A 27,214-nucleotide genomic window follows, 5' to 3' on the forward strand; every position below is an offset into this window, starting at 1 on the left:
TGATCCGGTTATTGATTGCCGCGTCCAACTCGGAATGAAAACCGGTAATGCGTTGAAACCCACCGATTGGGCTGATCTGAAGAATGCAATGGCCTTGTTCAGCATTGTTTCGTACTGTTCCAAATCATTTATATAGTCGGCGCAAGCGCTGAGGATTGCGTAAGCCTGTTCGGTGGCTTGTTCGCCCGCGAAATGTCCCGAGGATACGAGCTGCTCGGTGGATTTGGTAATCTTGATCCCCTTGTCCTGGAAGTCCTGAAAATCAAGAAGGAGATCAGTGCAATTGAGAAGAGTGTGACCTCCTCGATAAAACCCACCTTCGCTTCCGGCTGCAACTTCTTCAGTTCGAAGAGGAGAAGTTCAGCACTAGCCGAAGAATCGCCAAGCTGATCGCTGCTGCTCGCAAGGGCAGCTATCCTGTCGTTCAGAATGTCTTCGAGGTCTCTGAGGTCTGTGGCGAGTAGCGCCAAGGCAAGACACTGTTCCAGCTGCGTTTTACGAGACTGGAAGGAAAGCTCGATCAGGCGCCGCTTGTCGTGGAGAGCCTCGAGCCATTTTTCAACCTCTAGTATCGCTACGGAGTAATCGGGAAAGATTAGTCACAGCCGTAAAGCCAGTCTGCACAGTCCGTCGTCTTCGCTCACCCTGCTCAGCTTCAGTCTTGATGTAGTCAGGCCTCGAGTCGAGGGTTCCTTCGTTGGCGACCTCCTTCAGCGAGTCGAGAAGGGTCTTCCCATCCTGAAGGGCGCTCATCAGTGACTCGAGCATGGCTTTCCTCAGGTCGTGGATCTTTGTGAGGAAATTCTTCACCGCATCAATTTCGATCGGCAGTAGGGTGTCATTGCAGGCCATTTCGAGGGCCTTCATGTTCTCCCGGTACTCCTCGGCTCGCCTGGAATAATCGAAGCAAAAACTCAACGCTTCGCAGTTAATAGGTAAATGTGGCATTGTAACTCGAGAAAAGAATAATAAAAATCTCCGAACTGCGTTTATGGACTGCACACTCTTGTTTTACGTAATCCACGACGAGCAGCCGGTCGGACAATAAAACGGTGAATAAAATGGCCACAAAAATCCCCGGGGCACTTTCTTCTTTTATAACCTACAGCCTAGCCCGGGGTTTGCCCAGGCGGAGTGTTTACACACTTCCGTTGTATCGTTTGCTATATTTGGGTTCGGGAAAATTTGATACCCTTAACGAGTTTCGAACCTTTGAAAGAGCACGTTGTTGTCCAGTATTTGCTTCCGTCTCTCCAGGTGGGCATTCACGTCTCTCCAGGCCTGACCCAGGGTGTCGGCCATCGCAGCATAGACCTCAGCTCGGGGCCGTTGGGTTGAAATCAACTGGTCAGCCTGCCTCAGCAGCTCCTCAACCGGGCTCTGTTTGTTCTGGAATTAATACGAGGGGGCCGTTTGAGCATCAGGGAACTTGAACTTAAGGTATAATAGGTACGCGTCGAGAAGACCGATCAAGGTGCAAATGTCGACGGTGTTTTTTCAGCAAGAGTACGAGGAACGCAAGGAATGGTTCCTCTTCACCTCCCGCTACGTAATGCTTATAATCATATATTCGCCTCGCTTTTAAACTGGTTTTCGTAACCTGGACCAGCGACCACCGATGCTGCGTGTACCGCGGGCGAATGATTTTATCGATGTGCATGGGCAAGGTATACAGAGTGACTCATTTTCTCCGGCTACTTTTTTTTCTCTCTTACCTCGCGCGATGTTTCCTACCTGTAGCTGAAGGAGAACCTCGTCGTGGGCATTCAGAAGCTCCGTTGCCTCTTCCGACGTCGATCCAAGCTTCGTCAGCGAGGGTTGGACCTCGAGAACTTTCAATTCCAGCCATTCTCCGCTCTGGAAAACAGGAAGCAAGTTCGGCGTGATGAGGAAATTCTACATTTCAGTGTGTCGCGTTTGAGTCGCCGCAGCGGCAGATGAAAAAATTAGTTCGGCGAGTAACTCGTCTAGTTCGAGAGCAGTCGGATCTATTTTAATTGATTGTGTTACAGCAGGGCGCAAAATTCACTATTTGTTTATAGAACAAAAATAACGTTCGACGACCCAGATCCGAGCCATCTGCACGGCCCAGCCTCATTCACAAGGAAGGTATCCGAGGTTGATCCCTCCAACTTCTTTTTTTTTTTAATATGCTATAGTAGACTAAAAACCAAGCGACACGTATTTTTTTTCATCCGTCATTAAACACTTTAAGGGGCCGAAACCACCCTTCAGAGTAAGGCAAGTCAATGACCGACTTGGCAGTTTCACCCACAAAAATATAATATTTTTTAACTAATCTCACTGGAAAAGTTTTTTTCATAACGAGAAATGAAAAATGTAATTTTCTCAGTACAAGAAAAATAAACTGTCAAATCACCCCTTGACACACTTTCTTTGGAGGATGGTTTCACCCCCTTAAAGTGTTTAATGGCAGATCAAAAAAAAAAAAACACGTAACGCGTAGTTTTTAGTCTACTACAACATATTACAAAAGCGATCAAATCGGAGAAATCGACCTGGGATACCTTTCTTGTCAGTGGTCACTGAAATATGCTCATATCGCATGGGCAGTTGCCAACTACCGCCGAAAGTTCGCCTCACAGTTCACAGTATTGGCCAAAGAATGAATCACGGAAAACCGTCGGACTGTTGAACGTAAAAGTCTTGATGACAGCTTACCAGTCAATTGAGTAAAATTAGTACAATTCGTTGTTATGCGGGGGTAAAATGCCAAGCGAAACGTGATGAATAATTAAAACAGGTATTCCTACTAGTTCTGGGTTATCAGATTGTCGCGAGCTTGTATTCCTGGATAAAAACCGGTTTCTCATCGTCAGCTGGAGGATTTACTGCCTCCATAAATTCGGACCGTTTTAATAGCTACTTATAAAAATCTGGAAATATTTCAACGGGGATAAAATTTTACACGATCTTGGATAGAAATCGTCGTCATAAAAAGCATAAAAATGTAATCTACTAGTTCGTTCAGGGTCGTGAATTTTCAGGCCCGACAAAACCGATCCAATAAATATTTAACGCCTGCAGGTTAGTTTAGTTACAAATTTCGAGTAAGTACTCGGGCTGATTTTTTTTTTTTTTCTTGTACATTGTACCACTCGTTATCCTACTTCTCTCGAAAGTACCATTACTTATCCGCGTTCAACGATTCTCGGTAAGTCTTTAACCGTTAAATTAAATCTCTTACAAAGTGATCAAGATAAGACCAACAGCGACGCCTCAAAGTTGTAAATTAACGTGAACGCACGTGGGCAGGCTCGATGGAAATTTGCCGCTCGGTATTTTCACGCTTCGCGGAATTTTTCTCATAATTAAAAATCAGTAAACCTTCAACACGGTCCTAATTTCCTGAATGAATTCATCACGCGTACAAAAATCTTAGTCCGCACACTCCTCTTATATTTCTACCTTGTTTGTTTTTTCTGTTTTTTTTTTTTTTTATAATAATTACTCTGGTTCCAACAGCACGTAATTAACTCCACGCAGGTTCCACTTCGGATTATCGCACTCATTCGTTGCGTCCGGTGTCTGTAGGCCATGAATAATGAAATTCAGAGTGCAACATATACTCTCGACTGGAACTTCTTGCTCGACACTATACAATAACGAAGGTGTAGGTGTGTAGCTTTACGGGCAAGAAAATAAACTCGGCACTCTTAGCTGGAGCAGTTATCGTAGTCATTCAGAATTCTGAGATAAGTCTTCTTCTTCTTTTTCTTCTTCATTGGTTCCTTCCGGATAAACATTTGCACAGTTTTTTACGAACGCTTACCGTTTAATCTCTATAAATTACACAGGTATGCAAAAAAATATTTTATTTCAGCTGGATGGGATGCTTTTGGTAAATATTAAGTATTCCAGTGTGTTGAATCAAAAATGTCACCCATTTCCCTCCATCACGTACAGTATTCTTGCAAAATACAAGGTGTTTGCATAAAAAAAAAACCTCAATTTCATTATAACGAACTAAACAATATTTTTCATAAAATTAAACCAACGATTCTTCACAAAATGTACTCAACATTCCGTGTTCATTCTTTTTGCCAATGAAACCTTTTCTTCTTCTCTTTGATACTTCTCTGATGATTCTACCAAACATTTTTCACTCGTAGAAATTCTCCTTAAATCGCATCGCGGGTCGCTACGGTATCTCGTATTGTCTTCACCCATCTGTTTGGCATAAGGTCTTTGCTATCGACATAACATCGTTCGTTAATTGGACACGCTTGGCATGCCTGATATACATATATGCATGTGCACCACTGCTACCGTTCTACAAGTTCGCGATTCTCAGGTCATCTCGGCTCTATCCCTCGCTTTTGAATAAAAATTTTCTTTGTCGTTTCACAGGAATTTTATTTCACTCTAAAATCCTATATACACATCGCATTATTCATGAGAGGTTAATCAAGTGGTCACCTTTCAATTGCCCGCGGGTATGACATAAGCAGGGCCCGGATAAATATGTATTCAAAGTGACGAAATATGTACGTATAATATAAACTTGATAAACTAAAATGTGGAAAATAGAAACTGCATCTTCTGGCTCCAAACATCATGCTTTAGTTAAGAAACCGCATTAAAGAATGAAGATGATTTGTATAAAAAATATATATATCTATATTAATCCGATCCGTGGACGACATAAGCTTGTCTAAATATTTTCAACGATTTTTCTCTGTCATTAATTACTGTTCAAAGGATTAGTATAACTCCTCCTCACGAAGAGTATAATATCTGCGTTTTTACAAGTGACACGTCTACTGTGCGGATAACTCTAATATTTGTTATTATATTTTTCCTTTCATTCTCTCGGCCATCGCTAAACCCAAAATTAGAGGTTTCTTCGCGCGTCTTTTTCTCGCGGTACGAAGTAAGGTATAAGCCTCAGATGATGGTTATAATCTTTTTTGTCTCGTTCTTTCCACAGCGCCGCACGTGGGTAGCATCACGTTTACAGTACGGGTTACGTTTCTTTTTTTTTTCGTTATGGCTTGCACGTTCGCACGAAGGCGTGTGTGTACAATGTGGAAATGTGAGAGAATGTGGGCCGACTGTGTGTGAAAGATGAGACGCGGATGGATAAATCCTAATTGAATGAACTAAAATGATGCCAGCTTTGAGTTCCGTAATACAATGCCGCAAAGGGTTCGGGCGTCAAATCAATGTCGACAGATTTTGCTTGCCCTATCAAATTTCACCTTAAACACGAATAAAAGCTTCCTAAATCAGTACGATAAAAACACGAATGGAAATAAACATGATCCGAAGATTGATCCTACATTCGGAAAACCGTTTTTGCGATACCAGGTAATGTACTAAGGAGGTATACCTAGGCAGGATTTTTCGAGAAACGATTTGTTTTTTTGATTTTGCATTTGATCTTCGTAATTTACATATATTCACGTATATGCACAGAAAATTTAACGTTGATCCAAGAAATATTCTCCAAGTTACGCGAATATTTGCAAAGACACTCCGTAGCGTTTGAAAGTGCTTTTGAAGCTTTGAACGCGTTTTTCTCAAAACTACGTTTTCAAAGTCGGTGAACAAGAGTTGTTGGAAAGGACCGATCAGCATCAAATTTTAACACAAGCTTCATGAATATATCTTTCAATCGTCGACCGAAGCTTTTTTTCTCACCGATAAACATTTTGCATTTTATAAACAAACTAAGGCGAAAATTTATATGGAAAATGGATTCTTTTTATTTTGAAAAGCCGCTGTTCTGTTGAAAGTTATTATTTTCAAACTAGATGATAAATCTGGTTATTATTTTCGCATACACGACGGAGAAGGTGTGCGAGGATGTTGTCAATTAAAAATCGTAATATCCGTTGCAAGGATAAACGGCAAAGCCAAAGCCGAGGCCAAATCGGAGAGTTGACGCCAACTGTTTGAAGATCCTCCGCAGTTTGCTGCGTCTCGAGTTTTGGCACGAGGCCAATATTCGAAATGGAAAATTAAACTATATCTAAACGCGTGTACGTAGGTATTTACATACGTACATATACAACACGTTCGTGTACACATTCAGTGCTTCGGGTTCAACGGCTGCAGCAGTTTGGTTTTTTCTTTTCGTATACCGTTTCTCTCCTCGACGTCGACGTCGTCTTCGTATTCGTCTCCGTTTCTCCATTTCTCGGCTTTCTGCTTCTTTCCGACGTCCGCTTTTGGCGCGATAGAGAAACGTGAAGTCTATATACGTACTTACAACCTGGCCGAAACTATTCGCCGCAATACTTTTCCCGGAGCAAATTATTCATTCAACCAAATTCAGCCCTGGTGAAAATTGTTTCTACGATTTTCTAAAAATTTCAATGAAAATTGTACATATGAATAGTTTCTCATAAAAACTTGTAGACTTTCATGAAAATATTTGAATTTATCAGTAAAATATTTACAGTATACTACAATTTTTAACGAAAATTAACAATTTCGTACGAAATAGTACGAAGTGTTCCAATTTCTGTAAAAATTCGTGCTAGCAGAAATTTTCACGAGGGAGGTGAACTGGATATAAGACAATTCACGCAAACTTTATTACTTTCATTGGATTGAAAAACTGATAAAAAAAAACATTCATTTGACATCGCGCGACCTTTATTCCGCCGCAAGAATTATCTATAAGATCAAGTTCTCGTTACGCCGACGGCACCTATAGCGAAGAATGAGGTGATGCACGAGACGCTAAAAGCACGAAGAACTTCGTCGCAAGCGTTCAGCGCGAATGAGAAGGACAGAAGTCGATTGGCAGCCTCGTTTCTCGATCGTCTCTGACTTTGGTCAAGTGAAAGTTACGTACCGACGGTATCCCACCGTTCCACAAAGATTGACGTCGGGTTCTCCCTGCAGGGGACTAAGGCCGCCAGAGAAACAGACGTTATACACCTGTGGCGCAGACTCTGACGATATGACGAAAGAGCGCCGCGCCTGCCATGCACGCCGGCATTTCCATATTCGGATATTAAATATCGGCCATGGGTTATAATGTGTCGGTGCCGAGCGATCGGTAGGATCTTAGAGCTTGTCGACACTGGGGGAGGGGGGGTTGAAGTTCCGAATTTGAAAAGTTGCGAAAGAAACTTCAAGCAGGGTACTCAAACTTTGAAGAAAAAAGAAAGCTTCGAATGGTCGTAAAGCCGACGACGGTTCAAAGTTCAGAGATCCAAGATTTCGAAAATTCAAGTTACGAAAAGTAGAGTTCCGGTGAAATAAAATTCCAAAAAATAAAGTTCTGGTAGAGTAGGATTCCGCAAATTAAAATGTATACTCAGACAGCGTAGTTTGCTCGACGAGTGGACGCAAAATATCAGAAAAACCGAAAATCAGAATGACCAGGATTCCGGACGTAAAAATATCGAAAATTAAAAACAAAGAAAGATCAAAGTCGTAAAACTTCACCTAGCCAGAAATTCACAGAACTAAAAATTTTGGAATCGTTCAGAATTTCGATGTTTCATAGTTGTCGGACAATTAACCTTATATATATATACACCCTTTCGACATTTTATTCCTTCGGAACTTTGATGTTTCATCAAAGTTTGATTTAGTTACTTTAAGTTTCGCCGTAAAATAATTCCAAATTTGGGGCGTTTGAAACGTTTCAAATTCGAAATTTCAACCCCGGCCCGAGACCGGCCCACGCCTACAGTCCCGAGGTCAAAATTCTGCTCCAAAAACTCAGTGAAGCTTTCGACTCTGGTGCGTAAGGCGGAAGGCTGTAGGAAGGTTTTACGTTGTGGCCGTTTCGGGGTTATTTCGGGGTATTGCACGAGCCTACAGCTATTTCCGAGTCCTCCATCCATCCAGCGTCGGTTGAGCAGAAACGTCGAGTTAGCCATCGTTCTCCGAGAGACTCTACGATGGATAAATTTAACCAACGGTCCGGCCTACAGGCCGATTCGATACCTAAACCTACTCCTCGAACACACCACGCTCATCAATGGATTTGTTAGGTAGGTTAACATCGTTTGGTAAGAGATCGCGACTCGTGACGTGAACCTAGCTGGCGGCGGTCGAGCGAAAAGGAAGGAAGTTGAAACGAGAATGATCGATAACAAGATCGTTCAACTGTCTGTCCGTCGTCGTTACGTTCAAAACTCCATTTGCTGAAGAATTTCGCGATTACAGTAAAAGGATCACGGAAACTAGGGAAAGGATGCCGAGGACCCAGAGCATCAGCGTCTGTCTCTTAAATGCCATCAAGAAGTTTCCAGAGCTTTACAATTCTCAGCATGACCTTGCCAATGACAAAACCCACAGCATGGTCGTGTGGGACTTAATTTCCTACGAACTTAACACGCCAGGTACGAAGTGCAGACTACTCATGTTTTCAAGCTCGACGAAAGCTCCGGTCAACCGATGGAACTGTCGAATCGTCGAAACATAAATTCACTATCCTTTTCAGTTGGCGTACTGAAGAAGCGATGGCAGAAGCTACGATCATCCCACAAAAAGAGGTGCAGGAAGTTGAAGAGCGCAAAATCCGTCGCCCCTCTACCACGTGACGAAATTTTCCACCTCATGCAATCCATGTACGTATGTCGTCCTCTTAAGGGGTAACACCACTCTAACGGACGAAAAAAAGGCCCAGCTTGGACGATTTATTTTGGGAGTATGAAAAATGGAATACGATTTCTTATCGGATGGTTTATATGACACATATTGAAGTATGAGAAAAAAAAATTTATCATCATTTTGTTCCAAAATGGCAGCGACAGAGCCAATCGTTGAAATCTCCTGTTTTTAAACTTAAAAAAAAAAAAAAAACATAAGCAGTCAACTGTTGATAAAGAAAAAACTTCAAATTAAGTAAAGTCAAAATGTCAAAATTTCAATTCGATCCGTGCAACGGTATTCAAGTAACCTGTCCTCCCAGTTTGAAAAAAGTAGTTTGGAGAAAAATTCGGTTAAAGTTTTAGGATGCACTGTAACGAAATTGAGAATTGAATCTTTGTAAAAGAAAATTTTCAGTACAGGACCTACTGGATATTATTTTTATGACCCTAAAATATTGTTTAAGCAAAAAAAAATGAAATTAGTGGTGTTACCCCTTAACCGGTTTAACAATAATTCACAGTCCGAATTAGTAAGCCGTGGTCCGCATTTAGCAAAAATTATGCAATTGAGACAAAAGGCAGAGACGTAATTTTGCGATCAATATTATTTACCCTATATAAAAACCATTGATAAGTAAATTCGAATCACGAATGCGGCGAGCTGCGGGTTTAGTTTCAATTTTCCCAGTCTCGATCGATGGCGATTTCAATCGACGATCAGTTTATTCGTGATCCGGTTTTTCCAGAACCAGATTAGACGATAAATTCGTTCAACAACTCAGAGTGGCCGGTCACGAAAAGAAGCGCGTAATTTATCTCTCTCCTTTCTTTGACCGGGGAAAAAAACTTCTCACCGTTACGCCGGCCGCTCGGAGCATCAGGGATTTGCTTATTTATATTTACATCGATAGTGATGCAAGATGGAAAGACGATAGCTTCTCGCCTGCTCGACTTTAAACGGTTCTATAAATTTCCCCCAGGCTCACCGGGAATTCCCTCGGGATCGTGGATGACGATTCCGTTTCTTCGGCGGCGACGCTTTCCGTCATATCGGAGGAGAGTCGCTCGTCTCCCGGTTCGAGCAGCAGCACTTTGATCAACGAAGAACGACGAGAGTCCTCGTCGGAATTTGATGCCCCGAAGAGAGTCCTGCGGCCCCGGAACTACCAGCGGTCACCGGAAATCGCCAATTTCGAGACATCCGAAAACCGGGAGCATAAAATCGTCGATCAATCTCACTCAAGCCGGGCGAACGAGCCCGTCAAGATTTTCTTCAAGAGCATGGCTCTGACGGTGTCTAAATTTCCGCCGCACCTTCAGGCCGAAACGAAAACAAAAATATGCGACATCGTCGTCGAGGCCGAATTGAAACTCTCGTCAGGACCGAGGCTCCGATTATAGACTCATTTTGTCCTTTACCCGTGTTCGTTTTTCGTTCCCGTTAATGTGAAGTGTTAACACTGGTTTGGTACATGAATAGTTGTTGTACAGGAATGAGTAAATGAACCGAAAAAGAAAAAATACTTTGGTCGCTCTTTCATTTACATAACTTTCTTTCCGATCTGTCACACATGATCCCAACGATTTTCAACGCTCGAACAATTCTCGATCCTCCCTACATTTCCACTCGTGACTTCTGGTTCAGCATGCTTGAGGGGTTATACCTATATAGTCAGGAGACCGAAAGTAGCGATTTTTCAAGGATTCTTCGTGAATAGACGTTTCAATTTGTTAATATAAATATTCATACACATATTGGAGTACCATTGAACTTCATTTTGGTATTTTTTATTTGTAAAAATAATGATTTTCAAAGCTGCTATAGCCGATCTTCGGGAGCACCTAAAAAAAAAGCGTCTTGCGGTGAGCAAGATATCTCTTGGCTGGATAACCCGAAATGAAAGAACAAAAATGATTTAGTTGATATAAAGTATTATCTGATCGTTGATCGAAGGAATAAGGAAAAAATAGTTTTTAACAAAGCGGCGGCTTTTCGAAAAAAAAAAAAAAAATCGCTTTTCCATAAAAATTTTCCCCTCGTTTGTGTATAAAAGGGAAAGTATTTGCTGGTGAGAAAAAACATACGATCAAGAACTGAAAGATATATTCATAAAGTTTGCGTAAAAATTTGAAACTGTTCAGCCGTTTCCGAGAAATCTTGCGACTTTGAAAACATAGTTTTGAGAAAAATGCGTAGTTTCCAAACGTACTTTCAAACGCTCCGGAGCGTCTTTGCAAATGTGCGCTTAACTTCGAGAATGTTTGTCGGATCGACATTACATTTTTTGTGCATATAATCGAATGTGTGCATATTGCGAAAATGAAACGTGACATATAAAATCGAATTTTGAAAAATCCTGACTAGGTACAACGCCTCAAAACATCGAAAGCTACGACGACAAAAGCTCAATTTCTCATTTCTTTCAATCCAGCGAGTTGAAGGAAATCGATCGAGTAAATCGAACACCGTTGTGTAAAATGTTTTATCACGATCGGCCGTCGGGCTAGGGCCTGAGACGAGACCAGCTGCTCGCATGGCTCTTTTTGTAATATATTTAGAGAAGAGTGAGAGATAAAAGCCCGGAGTACAGAGGAGCGCGGGACATCGAGAGAGGAGCGTCTGTGAAATCACAGCTTCGGTCGCGTCTCGGCGCGACCGCGACGCACACGATGGATCTAGGAAACCGGTATTAGACGACCGACTGACTGCGTGTGTACCTTGCCCGTCACTCTTTACTACGAACCTTATAAGTGCGAGGAATCGTGCTGCCGAAGGTGGACCGCGGGTCTAATTGCAGGTCTGCGGGAAGAATCGGCCGATTCGACGACCCTTGACCCGCAAAATACTGCCAATATTTGATACGAATCCGGAAACTTGATCTAAGGGTTATTCGGTGACGTTGAATCGAACGGTGATGATAATTTTGCAATCAACCCCAGGGATCGTTAGAAAAAAAAAGGGAAGACTGACGGTAAGACACGGTTGAATTGTTTGACCCTGACGAAAATAGAACTGGAGGAAAAATTCAGACAGGCTGAGGAGGTATTTGCCAGTCTTTGCGAAAAACCGCAGAGCTGTTTTTCAAATCTTTTATCTGCATCTGCGGTAAGGACCAGAGCTTAAGAATGAAAAATGTTTTGGCACGACGATACGCGAATGACGCCAAGGATTTACAAGATTATCGGGTTTCAAATGATTAAAATAATGGAAATGGAATTCGAACTTTGGATTCGAAGGCAATCGATTTTTCACAGTCGATTTATGGGAATACGTGAATTTCACCGAGTAGCTTTAGAGAATTTCATTGCAGCCGATGAGGGCTGACAGTAGTAGGGAAAAACTTGTTGACAGAGATTTACGCGGTCACGGAGAAATCTTGGTCACCGTTTCCTGCGATGCGTAATTGCTCAGAATAGAAGAATCGGGATTTTCAATGGAATAGCAATTTCTAACTGCCAAATGAAGCTCGAGCTTGATAATGAGTAGGTTACAAGCATACGACGCTGGATATTATCAAGAGCTCCAGGTCGTTAATTTTTTATTTTGCTTCATTGATGGATCAGAATAAGGATGAAAATCGTAATAAGGATGAAAAATGATACGGAAACCGTGTTTGAATGTTGAAATATACAACAGAAGCGGAATAAGTCCATTGCAATGAAATAAAAAATTCCATCTACGTGTCTTTAGCACTTATCACGTCCGGCAGAATCAGTTTGTTCGAAATGTATTAAAAAGGGTTGCTGTATTATCGATGCAAGGATCCTTCATGCACATGCTTCAAATTGAAAACATTGACTCAAAATGCCCTTATTTGGTTAAAGATGATTTTGAGATATGTCGGACATGTTTCAGAAATTTATTTTTCTTTCAAAATTCGCATTTTTCTCACAATGTGAGAATAAATTTACAGAATAAATAGAAGGATTCGATATTTTTCGCAAACTTTCACCCTATTTCATACACTTGATTATTCAATGTGCGGTATATCTCGAGAAAATCGTAAAAAACGAAAATCAAAATTATAAACTACATATGATGTTGAAAAAAGCGAATGGTCTGATATTATTCAACCAACGTTCGAAAACCCTAGTAGCAAGTATACATTAAATATTGTCAAGTATTTTCACGTATACTATAATCGATATTAATCGAAGATCAGTATGAAGTTACAATAATGTTACTGTAACGATCATACATATTAAAGAAAGAATCTTTACTTCGCACCTCTACGAATGACTAAAATTCAGTAACCCATTATAAACAAAATATCCTTATATTTTGCAAAGCAAACTTCTTAAAAGTCATTCTAAAAATTGCACATCAACGATTTGTTCGCTGATGTTTCGTCACGTTAACGTTAACAACGTCAGCCTCACCCTCAGAGATTATCTCAACATTTTTCATACAATTTCAAAAACGAAAATGATCCGCAGATACTGTAATAAAATTCCAAGAGTCTGCTGCTACACGATGAAGAAAACGGACGTGTGAATACGGTCAGGTAATTGTGAAAAAATGTTCCCTCATCCTTGGCCATTGGCCCTTGGCCTTTGGCCCTTGTTCAGAGGGGCGGTCGAGTCTCGGGTTAACCCGATGTAAGACGGTGTGAAATTGGGAATTATCTTTTTGTTTGCCGATGCGACGGAGGTTCATTCGCGCGTGTCCGACTCTCACATTGACCACCACGTCTTACGTTTGTCTTGCCGCTGCTGCTGTTGTTGCTCTCGCGTCGTTCGTTTCAATGCAGCAATCATGACGTCGTCGTTGGCACGACGCCTTGCGTCACCGCTATACATAATATTTCAACCACACCGCGAGCGGCAGTCGAGCACGGCTCGATTTTCACAACGGCGTGTTAATTTTTTCGGAAAATTACGCAATCCGCGATTTTCGCGAGTTTTTTTTTTTTTCTACCAAGATTTATCCTATATAGTTCCGAAATTACGCTTTTACGTTCAAAGAGAGATTCTTTTAATATTCATTAGCTTAAAATTAAGACAAGTTATTGTTTTTTTTTTTTTTTTTTTTTTTTTTTTACTGTTTATTCCGCCACCGAAGATCGCAGACGATTATCCACGCTGTTCTTATGACTCATCTAAGTCCTACACCGCGTTGCTTTTGACATAGATTTTGAAAGGATGCGCTTTGTTGCGAAGATCGTCATGCGGTCGTAAGTCGAACGGTTGTTAGACGGAAAAAAGTGTCGCGTGATTTGTGAAATTTACGATAAATCGTGTGGAGAGAAAAAATATACTTCGTAGGTTGGTGTGCATACGCGGTTTCAGATTTCGCCGGCATCCATTTTTCAGGAATCATGCGTGAAACGTTATTAGCTTATTTCAAGCGTAGCCTCCAATTCGCTATTTGCTACTTGACATTCGTTACGGTACAGATTATGTTTATATTTTTTGCCTCAATCTCTGTCATCGTAAAATTCATACGAATATTTGTGGTTCGACAAAACGTAGAATTGAAATGTGTAAATTTATTGGCTAATGAAAAACGGCCAACAATACGAAAGCCAAGACGTTCAGAGGGAATTCTATTACTGGAACGGTGGAAACGATGAGACGCGTAACGCGGTGTCACTTCTATTTCTATAGTTTCATATTTCCTCATACATCTTAATATACATGTCATTCCCGCTATCCAGTAACGTTCATAAGACCTATTGTTATCAAAAAATTCAACGAAGAGTTTGGTAACAATTGCAATATGTAAACCACCTACTTGACATTTGTCTGCGGCTGAATTGCGAAACTTGAGCTTCGTTTCAATTCACCGAAAATTAGCGGTGAACAGCTTTTGCAAAGTCGAATATTTCAATGGATAAAAAATCATCTCAATTCCGATTCGAAGTAGCTATACACTTTTTATACTTCGATAATCGCAGTTTGAATAGCGTATGGAGTCATTTTTTTATTATTATCAGGGCTTTAGGTTTTTGCGTCTTAAAAATCTCTGGGACAGATTTTTCGACCAAACATCGTGTAAAGTCCATTCTTACTTGTAAGAGGGCAATGACGAGTCTTGTTTCTCCGCTCTGCACGGCTATCGTGCTAATCGTCGTAGTTTTTGGTGGTTTTGAATTTGACTGGGTCGAATCCTGCTCCCGGTTCCTGTTTTCTCGCCCTTCGTCGTTGCTCCCTTCCCGCCGGCGTTCATCGACGTTTGATTGTTCCGGTTCATCCCCGGAACCCTCGGGATTATCTACCATTTTCTTTGAGGCTTCGTCTCGTTCCTTTTATCCACTTGTTTCAACACTAATTAGCTACTCGATTTATTTATCGTTATCTTTGATTGAACGCGCCTCGTTTTATTTCTTCTCGCACGCGTTTCACTGCAGACTAGAACAACAATTAATCGTTCGAATAACGCCCATTGATTTGTGGAAATATCAGGATCGAATTTCCAATTTTTTCTTTTCCACTTTCTGCCAATTCGTTCGTCCGTCCGTCTGCCGATAATACCGAATCAATACCACGCTTTGTTTTTAATCCTCGACTGGTGAAAGAAACGCGTGGAATAAGGAGGCACAATACGCCGCCATTATGCAACCTCAAGAGATTGCGAGGTCGGCTTAAGATCGCTTTGATTCATATTCAAAACCAACAAGTTTCTTAACAATTGTTCAAATCCGATATCAAATCGAATCGCGAATCTATTTTAACCGCTGCTCATCATCGGTCTAACAAATCGTAAAAACGTCCGTGTAACCAACGAAGAATCTATCGTTTGTTATTATTCCCCCCGAATTTGCACAGCTGAGAAATTTTTTTGCGCGTTATTAACGAGGCACGAATGAAACGCGTGAGCCGTGTGAAAATAAACACTTTTCACCGGATTACATTTTGAGGAACAATCAATCAGGATTCAGGGCACCGTTTATTCTTATACATTCAGTTATTAAAACCGGTCGTTTCTCGTTCTCATTTATTATTGAAACTAACAAGATTTTCATGACATTTTCTAAATCGCTGAACCTGCGGCCACATTTCAGACCATTCCTAACGGATAATCGGCTTTTCACAAAAGGTTTAACATCAACGAGGGACCAGGGAGCGACCGGAAGGCTCTTCGACGTCCGGTTCATTGTTTACCGTCATTCGAACGAGGGATGCAGACACTTGACCGGTGGTCCAGAACGAATACAGGTACCAGCCAATTACGCGGCGTTAAAAGATTCGCGCATAAATTCGATACGCCGTTTTTCGCAAGTCAAATTCCAGCCGAACACCGTCAGCGCTTAAACGCTATTTCTGGTCCCTCGCCATTCCGCCTCCATATTCGAAAACTGCGCCGGAGCGAAGGAGAGGAAATGTTGAAAAATCGCGGTACCGATCGCTCGGTAAAAAAGCCTGACCTTTGCCTGAGAGTCGGTTCTGTAATGCGAAAAAATATCGATCATGCCATTCCACAGGTGTTCCACATATCTGAGGGAATAAGACTCGTTCAATTTTACGAATTCGCGAAGAGGAAACGCGACTTGCGTCAAGTTTCGAACGGCGGTGACTTTTCGCCGGCAGTGATCGACGGACGGCGGACGATGAATGACGAGTTCGTGGTGATCCACGCTTCGCACCGGCGCCGATTACCTACCGAAATTCAAATCACACTCAAACTTCACTCGACGCACGGTTTGGCATTCCGCGCCTCGTATTTCCTCAGTGCCGGTCCACCCAAGACTGGCCAACTCTCGACTGCACACTCGAAACCGAAGGAAACTCCCCGCCGAATGGAGCCGAGAATTACCGATCTCTCACGGAATGTCCCGATCTGGGATCTAGAGTCGAACCGCGAAACTCCAGAAGTCGAAAATTTCACTGCCTGTACCGACCGCGACCGGTGAGTTCCTGATACATTTAGCGGAAAATTCAATTTACCATGTCCGGTTGATTTTCTGACAAAATTTTTGCGATTGTGTCATAATTTTATGGAGAACTTTGCATTTTTTTTTTGGCTCTGATAGGGAAAAACATTTTTGTCAAACAATGACACGAGTTAAGTAGATGTAGATTTAGAGTTTCAGAGGCTCATTTTAACTTACCAATAAAGATAAGATAATATGACAAACGTAATATATAGTACTCAAGAAATGTTGAGATTCTAATTCGTTACTTCAATTCCTGAGCTATCAAACTCTGTTTTAAGAATTTTATCCGTTACAATGACCGTCGAAATAATAATCAAAAATTATTGACAATAAAAAAAATTATCATGGAATAGAAACCGTTCGCATTTTTCTTCGTATTTCAAATTTTCTCCTCATTATATGAGATAATGGGGTGATTAAAGCACCGCGAATGGCTCGGTCATAATGCCTGCGGTTTGCTTCTCAGAAGCATTAATTCATCCAGCTTGCAACCGCATGACACGTTTGGTTTTTCTCGAAGTGATTTTTACAGTTTGACATTAATTCTTGAAAATATTTGCGTAACGGTATTAAATGTTGGTACTCACTAAGTTGCCCAGGTCCTGAGTCGACAGGGTCAACAAGTTTGTCCTGCATGCGTTTAAAATTATATTCACATATTTACGTGATACGCTATGTTACAATATGTTTGACCGAAATAATATCCCTCTATTACACGTAGAACTTATAATTAACGTCGCGCGTCGTCCACAAAACCATGTGCTGATTACAACTGTTTTATACGTATACGTCTTCGTGTATGTTATACGTATGTGTCACAAGCTGAGATACACGGAACTAATTACAGCTATTCGTACTTGGAATTCTTTATCTATCGGCTGCGGCTGCAAGAACTTGTAAGCAGATACGCCGTCATCATTGAAACACAGGAGCAATTTTTAGATAACACGAAAGATAATTAATCGGAGGTGATGGTCGACCAAAAATCACACATACACCAAATCATGCTATACACTTGGGTCGGTTAGTAAGCCATAAGGAAAAAAAAAAAAAAAAAACAGGCACAGGCAATTATTTTGGCAAAAACATAATTGAAGTAAAAATAATAATTTATTCACACAACACATCTTAGAATAATATCTATTAAATTACGTACAATAATTATATTTATACACATCTATGTAGCATAAATTAATAATATCAGTAACGTAATAACTTGTATACACATCGACAAAACCACGACGTAAAACGAACTCAAAATACAACACGCCAAAGTTGAGGAACAAAGCGAGGAGACGTTCAACTTGAAAACAAAAAGATGTTGTTTTTTTTTTTTTTTTTTTTTTTTTTATTGTAATACATCAATCGATGGAGAGAAGAAAAAGATTTTTAACCAAGCGATCGCAAGTGTCTAAAAATTTTCAACAAATGCAGCTAACATATCTCGCCAAGCATGAAGTCGAAACGCGCAGCTGATCTGACGGATCTTTGGGCGATTAGACAATGGCTGAGAAGGCCGTTAGAGTTTTTTGAATCCTCGCTATTTCCGCAATTACCGTTGCGACTCACCTTCTTCATTCTTTCGAGAAGCTCCTCTTCGTCTTTCGAGTTCTTTCCATTCGGCGTCGTCTCGATTCCGCTGTCGTCGACGTGGCTGACATCCAGCGAGCATTTCTCCTGAATTTCCCGACTCGACGCTTCAGCCAAAATCGACGATTCGTCTCGCGGTTCGTTCGCCTCTTTGGAATCCCGAAATTTTTCCTCCTCACGATCTGACGAAGATTGTTTCGACTCCGTTTCATGCGTCTTCGTGAACTTTAAAAGACGGCTGTGCTCCCTGACGCTCTCCTGAGACGCGTCGCTGTCCTGGGACTCGTCTTCTGCAAAAAAAAGTTGACAAGAAATGAGATAAAAAGAAAGTGAACGTCGTGTTAAATTGAACAATCAGACTCATAAGAATCCTTCACTTCGCACGACGTACTTTTTGGGCAAATCGGGAGAATCTCGTCACAGATTTTCGCGACAATCTGCTTGTCGATGTCCCGGAGAATTTTTTCGGCTTCGATGTGTTGAACGGAGGCTAGAGGATCCTCTCCGGGTTCGGAAAGTCGCGTGATTTCCCTGAGGTCCTGCAGCTCCTTGACATCGGTGTGTTCGTGATTGTCGCAAAGAGTATTCGACGTCAGTTTGTACGACGTTACGCCAAAGTGGGTGCTCTGGGAAACCCGGAGCGTCGTCGTCTCCGTTACCTCCTTAAGGACCTTCCCGGATTTTTCCTGTAAGTTCAGACGATATCGGGTATCAGATATCGGAGAGCCTTGCCGACCTTCGAGAATTACGTGAGAATTTTCATCGCCAACTCCACGCATTGGCGGATGATATAAATAGAACCGATCGCTTGCGCAACTTTATCGTCGTCGCCGATTTCCGCTCGGCTGCATGGTTCGACCTTATCGGCTTACCTCGGTCGTCTGCTTGACGATCGTGCTGGCACTCGATCTATCGATCTCCGGTGTCTCTACCTTCCCAACCACTTCCTGCATCTGCATCGGCAACCCGATCAGTTCCGATCTTTTTCCAGCTTCGCAGAATCTTGATTCTGTTTCTTCGATCTTCAGTTCCGGTATCTCGACGTTCTCCACGTCGGACGCTGGCACGTCGACGTCCCACCTGAAATCGTTCGTTTACACAACTGAATATTCTCAGAAAAATTGGACTTTGAAATGGCTAGCCGATCGTAGTTTTTCAACCCTTTGAATCATACATTTTTCCTTACAGTAAGATTCCTTGAAACTGGAAATGTAAGAGTTCTCGAGGTCACTTATCTGAGAAATTGTCAAAATTCAAAGTGGCGGATCCAATATGAGTGAACAGGATCAATATTTACATTTTGAGTCCACCAGATTGGTTCCGCCATCTTGAATTTTGAAATTCTGACGTCGGATACGTTTTCACCGACCCCAAAAACCACCGAGTAACGAATTTCAAGCGAATCGAATCAATTTTCATATTATCAGTCCGCGATATTGGATCCACTGGTGTGAATTTTGAAATTTTGACATGGAAATCCTTTTTAGCGAACCCAAAAACTCAAGATTGCCAAGTTCCACTTTTTTAGTCCCCATAACCTTCCCACAATAACATTTATTCTGTAAAAACAGGCATTTTCAAAACTGTATTTATAGCGCTCATTATATTCGCGGTATCATCATAATCCCTCTCAAAAAATCAATATTGACATCTTAGTAGCCCAATATGCAATAAAAATTAAATAGAAATCTTCGATACCCGATTCAATAAAGATGTCTCATATATTAGACGACGTACCGCAAAGAGTTAAACTTACCAAGCAGTGTCGCCGCATTCGGAAGCCGTCGTGAACGATCCGCTCCTTGACTCGACCTGGGCAGAAGTCACCGAGCATTCAGTTGCAGTCGCGTAGTCGTCGCCAGGAATTTCTTCGGCACCGTTGCTGAGAGTGTGGCTTATCTTGGTTCCACCCTTCGGGAAAAAAATGGGGACATTTACAGGAATTTCAGGTAATTTTTTTTTTTCATGCAGAAAAGTTTAAGAAATTTTAGAGGTTTTAGGTATGCATTTCTTACACCTTTCAGAGTAAATTTGCTTCATTAGATCCTTATTTAAACGTATCGGGGTGATGCACAGAGTGAAATTTCAATAGAGTGTAAAGAGATGAAGATTCATTGCGCGCAAGACTTCTAACTTGATGTTGTAGCGTATCGTACGGATTTGTATGGCATAATCTAGTTGCAAATGCTGACAAATTTTCATGGGGTTTTTTCAATGGCTTCATTTTGAAAGAAAATAGATCAATTTTTAGAATCATGACAAAAAATGAGCCGTTTTTTGACATAAAATTTAGGTTATCTCACTCCCGGGTGAGAATTTGGGCAAAATTCTATGACAATGTTTGAAAAATACTTGAATAAATAACGTGTAAAAATTTTAGGTGAATCGATCAGAAACTGTAGGAGAAACCCTGCGCGCAAATTTGAATAATCAAAAGTGAAGAAAAATGCATTCAAAGTTTAAATTCTCAAAAAGTTGCACTATGCACTCATACAAATTAAAGTTTTTCGACCCGAAAAATTTGTAGTGGGCCAAAATCGATACGCGCCCATTCGTAGGAGGGATGAAGGTGTACAAAAATGCAAAAAAACGAAAATGGATGTTTTGTTCTTAAATGCCAAAAAATCGGTTGGAAAAATTTTCACCTTCTCTGCTATATTGCTCGTTTCTTGATTTTTCGCCGGTTGCTGTTCGCTGGCGGCTGATTCCAACATCTTCCGTATCCCGGCAGCGACGTCGACGTCGGTCTTGACGTCGGACTCTCGGTCGCACTTCGGGAGAGCCGATTCGTCGGTTGCGGAGGGCGAAGAAATCGAGGCAGATTGTTTCGGCTCCGCCTTGTCACTCCTGGCACCTGCCTTGCAGAGGCGAGAATCCAGGCGCTCTGCAAGCCGCGTAACTTCCGCCAAACGATTGGAAATCGCCTCAACCGCCGTCAGGTTTCCGCCGCCGACCAGCGTCTCGTCATCGGACATTCTGGTGGTCAATGATTTTATCATTGTGAAAGAAGAAGAGACAAAAATTTAGGGCCGCGAGTGATTCACCAGGTCGAAATTTCGCACCTAATTTTAAGGAGCTCCTACGCCGAAGGGCTTAAAGAGAGTAAAGTAGATTCTGTTTCAGGGCAATATCAGACCCTGCTTCGACGATGAAAATTTTCAAAATTTATCGATTTAACAAGTTTAGGCTCAAGGTAAGGTCTGTTTAGAAGCTCCTTTAACCCTCCAAAGGTAGGGTTGAACCTACTTGTTGAAAAAAAATATTTTTTTCCAGACCTGTGTAATATTTCTGTACCTCGGAGAAGTTACAGGTCCAATGGAGGAGCTGTAGATTGAATAGCGTCAAAATGGAGTCAATCGTCTACTGAAAGCGTAAAAGTAGGATTTGATGTTTAAATTTTTAGGAATCGGAAATTTGATGTAGGATTTGTTCCTAAATTTTTTGAGGTTCGAGGGTCAAGGCAGGATTTTTACGTTCAGTTTCCTTCAAAGTAGGTTTATATGAGCCCTGGTAGGGTCAAATGTAGGCGGAATATTTCGACTCGGTTCTGCTTTCAATATGAATAGTTATCTGTAAGTGATAGAATTAAACAGCTGCGAGGAGAGAAATTATCAAGACAAGCGGAAAGGCGAGACGATTGATCGTATTTTTCCTCGAAGGGTATTTAAAAACTGTTGGAAAACACAGTGTTGTAACAACATTTAAAAAAACGAGGTGAGAAATGCTCTCTTGCGCAATAAAGCGATTGACAGCAAACCCTAACTTATTGGCGGGGCGAAGGTGTTCTAAAAAATTCCATCACCAGGCCAACACGAAGACAGAGTCGCGTTCACCCGCCGAAAGCTAATAAATCCAACAGTCGCGGTTATTTGGCTTCAACGTCTGCTACGTTTGGAGTGACTGATGGTAGAGCAAGATCACATAAAGTAAATGTACCAATTATGGAACCTTTTGTTTTCCAAAATTATAAGTTTACGGCACAAATTGTGAATTTTTCGATGACTAAAGCAATACAGATTTATTTTTTGGTAACTTTAGAACGAAGGATAAAACAGGTACAACAAAAATATTCAATAATTGGAACACTCACTTTATAACTGAAGACAAGTTGTTGTTGAAATTCGACTTTATAAGCTTACAACCAAAGTATCCAATGTTTCAAATTAAAGGCAATTGCACGGATAAAATGGACAAGTGTGCAGCAGTTGGGTTTCGCAATATTGTGTATCGTGTCGTAATTAGGGAAGAAATTTTGTGCAACATCAAAGGATAGGAAATTCGAAGATCTGAAAGACGAACAGCTGACGCTGATCTGCGATTTCGCTTTAATCGTCTCCGCGACAGCGAAGTGCGACGTCTCGTAAATCCAGACTTAAACACGATTGGACACTGACTAGAATTAGGCGATAAACTGGGACGACAAAATGTCGAGGTTATGAAATAATTTCCAGATTCGTGAAAAACCGGAGAAAATGAAATCTCGAGAAATGACCAGGCTGCACGGCGGTGAGTATCATGACAAGATGGCGCCGCGGCACCAAACGCAGTAAATAAACAGCCATACGTGTAAATTTCGGAGTTGACGAAGCTTGACACGACTTACTTGATCACCGAATAGCAAGCTCGTATGACTACGGCGAATAAAAAGCCCGGGACGTCGTATTCAGCAAGGAGTCCTTGGAGGGTGTCGTAGAGCGGCATGGCGGCGTGTTATCGGTCCGAAAAGTTCGTGAGGAACTAGCCGAGTAAAGTTGTCGACTAGAGAGTGAATGCGGGAAAAGAAAGCTGCAAGAGTTAATGACCTACAAACGGAAATAGGATGCACTTCTATCCCCGGTTGTTCGGCCTACACACAACCGCAGTACGCGCACACGCCGTGCCATGCTGTAATCAAAGCAAACGACAGGGGGCCGTTTTTTATCCCTCGAGAAAAGCTCAACGCAAGCCCTGCTTCCCTGAATCTTAGGGTGAAAGGAAACGCAGCCGCGAAGATACGGATCAAGTCAGAAAATCCTTTCACGGAGCCATAGTTTGTTGTTTTTTTTTTCTAATCTTTGGTGGTTTCGAGTGAGCTTTTTGCAAGCTTGAATCGTTCGGCGAAGCTTCAGAGTTTCATTTTCATTCTCAGGCGAGGCAAAAGTACAAGGCTGGAACGAAACGCCACGACGTTGTACTGGATTGATTATTAATAATTTTCAATTTCAAGTGACCGAAGAGCTTTTTGCGCGCGTGCCAATTCGACACTCGGTTTTCGCATCTGCAGAGACGGAGACCGCTAAAATAGGACGTTTAGCGACTATACGTAACGATAGGGATAGTGTACATCGCGTCGGAAGCGGCTCTTTGAAATTTTATTATCCATCAAGTTAGCGTCATTGGGCGAACGCGTTCAACGACGAAAATTTATCGCAGTTTTGTGTAACATGCGGAATTCAACGTGCACTCACTCTCCGTGCGTTCGCTGTAACATTGCACCGGCAAAATATACACATTATCCCTCAAAACATCTGCAGTGGACAAGCGTTACATTATTTATAAGACGGTGTAACAGTTATAACGGCGGACTGTCTTCTGCGGGCTTGGAAAAAAAATTATATTATATATAAACTAGAATACAGCTGTTACATTATGTGCCGATTAGAGCGATTCCAAATTCGCAATCATCTAAACAGTTTATGAATTACGAACAACCTTGACGCTTCCGTTACTAAAAATTTCCTACGTATCGATCGAAAATTTATTCGTATTTAATATCTTAACCTCAGTGTATGTATGTATGTGTGTATGTATGTATATTTCAACGAAGGTTATTTTAAAATATCGTTACCAATCAGATTTAGTCATCAAGAAAAAATCGACCGCTTATATTGAAATACACCAAAGCAACTCATGTTAAATTCACAGTCAATAAATTGTTTTGTTGTATATTATAGGTGTACAATTCTTATACTGTCATACACTGTTAGAAAAAAAATGTCACAGCAGATCCACTAAAATTTTTGTGTTGATTTAACCATTTTTTAATGTATTACTAAGTAAAAAGAAAGTAAAAGTTAAAAATTAAATGTTGATATGACAACTTGAATGTTAAAATTTAAAAAATTTGTGCTGTATTCACTAGCAGAAGTGTAACGAATAACACAAAAAGACTGAAATAGACTTGCTGTGACATTATGTTTAGTTAATTTTTTCTAACGGTGTACAAAGTGTCATCTGCAATATCATTCGGCAAAGTAAAAAACATTTATATAGACGCAGCATATAATTTGAATTGCGTTTGAAAAAAACAAATGGTTATTAGTATTTGTTGTTAATGAAAAAAGTCCAACGAAACCTTGAATAAATTTTGCGCATTAAAAGTCGCCACTTACGTACAGATATCTCGTCGACGACCGGGCGTAGACTGCGTCAACTTCGGCGTCGGCGTCTGGACGCCCCCGACGCTGCGTGGCATCCTACGCGATATATTCGTCTTGTATACTCTAGTTGAATATGGTTAGTGAGCACGTGTACACGCGCACACACGCGTGTAATGCGTATGCCTGACTTTTCGATAAATACTGAGGGGTGCTGAGAGCCGTGAAACGGACTCGAACCGAGGCAGGACGAAGAGAGAGGATCCGCGACTAATCGAAGGACGCGGTCGAAATGGGAACGAGCCATAATCGTGCCACCGCGCTAATTTGCCGCCGCTGGTCGCCTGCCAAAATACGGAATTCTGGACCCGAAATAATTCCATAAGTCCTCATTCATCGAACCTGCACTGTGCACTGTTTCCGATTCGGCGAACGCTTGGCGCCGCCGATTGTCCGCAGCTATGCCTAATCCTCACGTCAGGATTGATACTACGCATATATGTTCACTTTGAGTTGAAATTGCAGTAGATCCAGCGTCGCTTTTAGCAAGGTCTGGAATTACTTGTTCGGAGAGAAAACTATGCACAAATCCAAAAAGCTTTCACGTTGTTGTATCCCAAATTGGAACAGCTATCTTATAAGGAAAGTATCCCAGGTAGATCTCTCGGATTTGATTTCTTTTGTAATATGTTATGGTAGACTCGACACTGAGTGCGACACATATTTTTTTTATCTGCTATTAACGGGGGCTAATTACGGGGGTGAAGCCAACCTCCAAAGTAAGGCATGCCAATAGGCGATTTGACAGTTTCACCCACAAGAACATAATATTTTTTAACCAGTCCAATTAGAAAAGTTTTCTCATGAAGAGAAATGAAAAATGTCATTTTATCGATTCAAGAAAAAAAAACCTGAGAAATCGCCCCTTGGACATATGTTACTTTGGAGAGTGGTTGCACCCTCTTAAAGTGTTTAATGGCAGATGAAAAAAATACGTGTCACTTAGTTTTTATTCTACTATAACATGTTAAAAAAGAAACGAAATTGGAGAGATCGACCTAGGATACCTTCCTCGTTAGTGAGAAGGTATAAGATAATCCCCGGCGGTAGAGAAATCAATGGAAATAGGCTGTGATCCGATAGATCAACTTCGGGAGTTACGTAAACTAACCGTTAGCCGGAGCATCCGGTTTAATTAAAAGCATTTTATCTCGTCGACCCGCGTTTGATGGTTTGAAGATACCAAAATCAAAGATGTTCCTGATTCCAGAATGGACGTTAAACTCACCCTCGAGGACAGAGCGGCTCTTTCAACCGCGTTCTCAGAAGTCGTCCAAGTCTCACCATCCGTCCAACTTCGAGTAGCAATTTTTCCCGATTGGCTAGAACCTCCCGCATTTCGACGCGCATCATCACCGATGAACTCGACTCTGAGGATCCTTTTCCCAGAGCGACGACCGTCTCGATCAGGTCCTCGAGTTGGGTACAGTGCTGGAACGGTAAAAACGGCGACCGATCACCAGTGTGAAGATCATCGGACCCTGAGTTCTGAAAATAGTCGTCTACTCCTCCTGACGATAAGCAGTGCTGTTTATTCAACGTGAGCATCGGTGCAGATCTCGAATAAATCTGGTCCGGTGCATAAGTTAGAATAACAAACATCGCGACGAGCCAGATGCGGCTGCGTCGATATGGTGGAGGAGATATCAAGGAACGGGGAACCGAGATGATTATTTTTAAGTTCTAGCAACCAGAACGCCTGATTTGTAGTAATGTATCAACGGTGACACAGCTCGGTGCAGGATGAAGTTACGATCGTTTGATTTATGGAAATGCTCACGTCTTCGACGCTCCGATGAAAAACAGCGCAAACTCGAAGCCTGGTGAGCTGCTCTTGACCCACAGATCGCAGCTGTCGCCAAGCCTGCCACAACCTTGAAGAAATGCTGGTGTTTTCCTCGAGCGAAAGTCTGCAGGACATTCTGAGGACTCGGGCTCCGTTCAGCAGTTGGCATCCGTAGTCGTAAGTTCCCTGCATTGGAAAAATTAAGATGTTTGGATTGATGATGAGGAACGCGAGCTTGAGCAGTAGATAAAGGTAATGTCCCCAACAATAAGTACAAAACCTTCGCAGTTTCCTGAAAGGACAGATGCTCGTCCTTTTGGGACTGAATCTCGTTGACGTTGCACCCGATCTGAACGTGGCTTTTGATCAGGACCTTGAACAAGTCGCCGATCCATTGTACCGCCTGAAAAACCAAACAAACACCACCATATCTAAAAATTTATTTCGTTAAAAAAGCAAAAAGTTTTCTTCACGTGCAGCTGGTTTGAAAGAACATTTAGCCGGCCACATAATCCTACCTGTTCCGCATCATTCTCGTAGGTGTGTATTAGCGCGACCTGTTTCAAGGTGAGCTTCTGCAGTTCCACGCTGTCGCTGAAGATGTTCTTCCTAGCGTTCGTTGCGTCCAAGATGTCACGGACGTTTACAATGTCCTCGCCATAATCGACGCGGATGTCCCGACCCAGAGCGTCCTTGACTGGCATCGAGAGAACATCCGAAAGCTTCTCACCCTCCTTAACCAACTCACGCTCGATGGCCTCTGCAAATTTTGTGATAATAAATCAAATGCTCGATTACAAAGTGCTGATTTCAGGATATTTCCAAACACTTATTTCCTTACCAAGAACGGACTGGTTCTTCTCAAGTTTCACGAGCTTCGCGCCAGCTTGAGAAAAGTTGTAGACCTTGTTACCCATCACCAGCTTGTCGAAGACCTCGCTAGTGCGGTCAAAGTACTGTAAA

The 27,214-nt window shown here is 41.7% G+C and overlaps 2 protein-coding genes across 9 annotated transcripts in view; one reads left to right on the forward strand and one right to left on the reverse strand.

Moving 5' to 3' along the window:
* The window catches only part of LOC107222576 (titin), a 53,128-nt gene that overhangs the window by 22,656 nt on the left and 3,258 nt on the right, over positions 1–27,214 (reverse strand). For 5 of the 8 annotated variants that reach the window (XM_046732926.1, XM_015661995.2, XM_015661994.2 and 2 more), the window contains 15 exons: positions 27,093–27,207; positions 26,770–27,011; positions 26,532–26,654; positions 26,246–26,437; positions 25,694–25,896; positions 20,695–21,025; positions 19,806–19,960; positions 18,922–19,129; positions 18,441–18,735; positions 18,029–18,339; positions 1,735–1,857; positions 1,211–1,389; positions 645–892; positions 318–574; positions 64–255 (listed from right to left, as the gene is read on the reverse strand). In XM_046732926.1, the coding sequence (XP_046588882.1) occupies positions 64–255; positions 318–574; positions 645–892; positions 1,211–1,389; positions 1,735–1,857; positions 18,029–18,339; positions 18,441–18,735; positions 18,922–19,129; positions 19,806–19,960; positions 20,695–21,025; positions 25,694–25,896; positions 26,246–26,437; positions 26,532–26,654; positions 26,770–27,011; positions 27,093–27,207 (3,174 nt within the window). Of the gene's footprint in view, positions 1–63; positions 256–317; positions 575–644; positions 893–1,210; positions 1,390–1,734; positions 1,858–18,028; positions 18,340–18,440; positions 18,736–18,921; positions 19,130–19,805; positions 19,961–20,694; positions 21,026–22,652; positions 22,766–24,420; positions 24,576–25,693; positions 25,897–26,245; positions 26,438–26,531; positions 26,655–26,769; positions 27,012–27,092; positions 27,208–27,214 lie in introns of those variants that run through there. The other 3 variants (XM_046732925.1, XM_046732924.1, XM_046732923.1) reach the window with 3 other exon arrangements.
* Positions 8,011–10,070, forward strand: LOC124293145. Its single transcript, XM_046732928.1, has 3 exons — positions 8,011–8,330; positions 8,432–8,558; positions 9,563–10,070. Exons 1-3 carry the CDS (start codon positions 8,183–8,185, stop codon positions 9,981–9,983), a joined length of 696 nt encoding a protein of 231 aa, XP_046588884.1. The 5' UTR covers positions 8,011–8,182; the 3' UTR covers positions 9,984–10,070.

Source organism: Neodiprion lecontei, chromosome 2, assembly GCF_021901455.1.
Source record: "Neodiprion lecontei isolate iyNeoLeco1 chromosome 2, iyNeoLeco1.1, whole genome shotgun sequence".
Classification (NCBI taxonomy): Eukaryota; Metazoa; Arthropoda; class Insecta; order Hymenoptera; family Diprionidae; genus Neodiprion; species Neodiprion lecontei.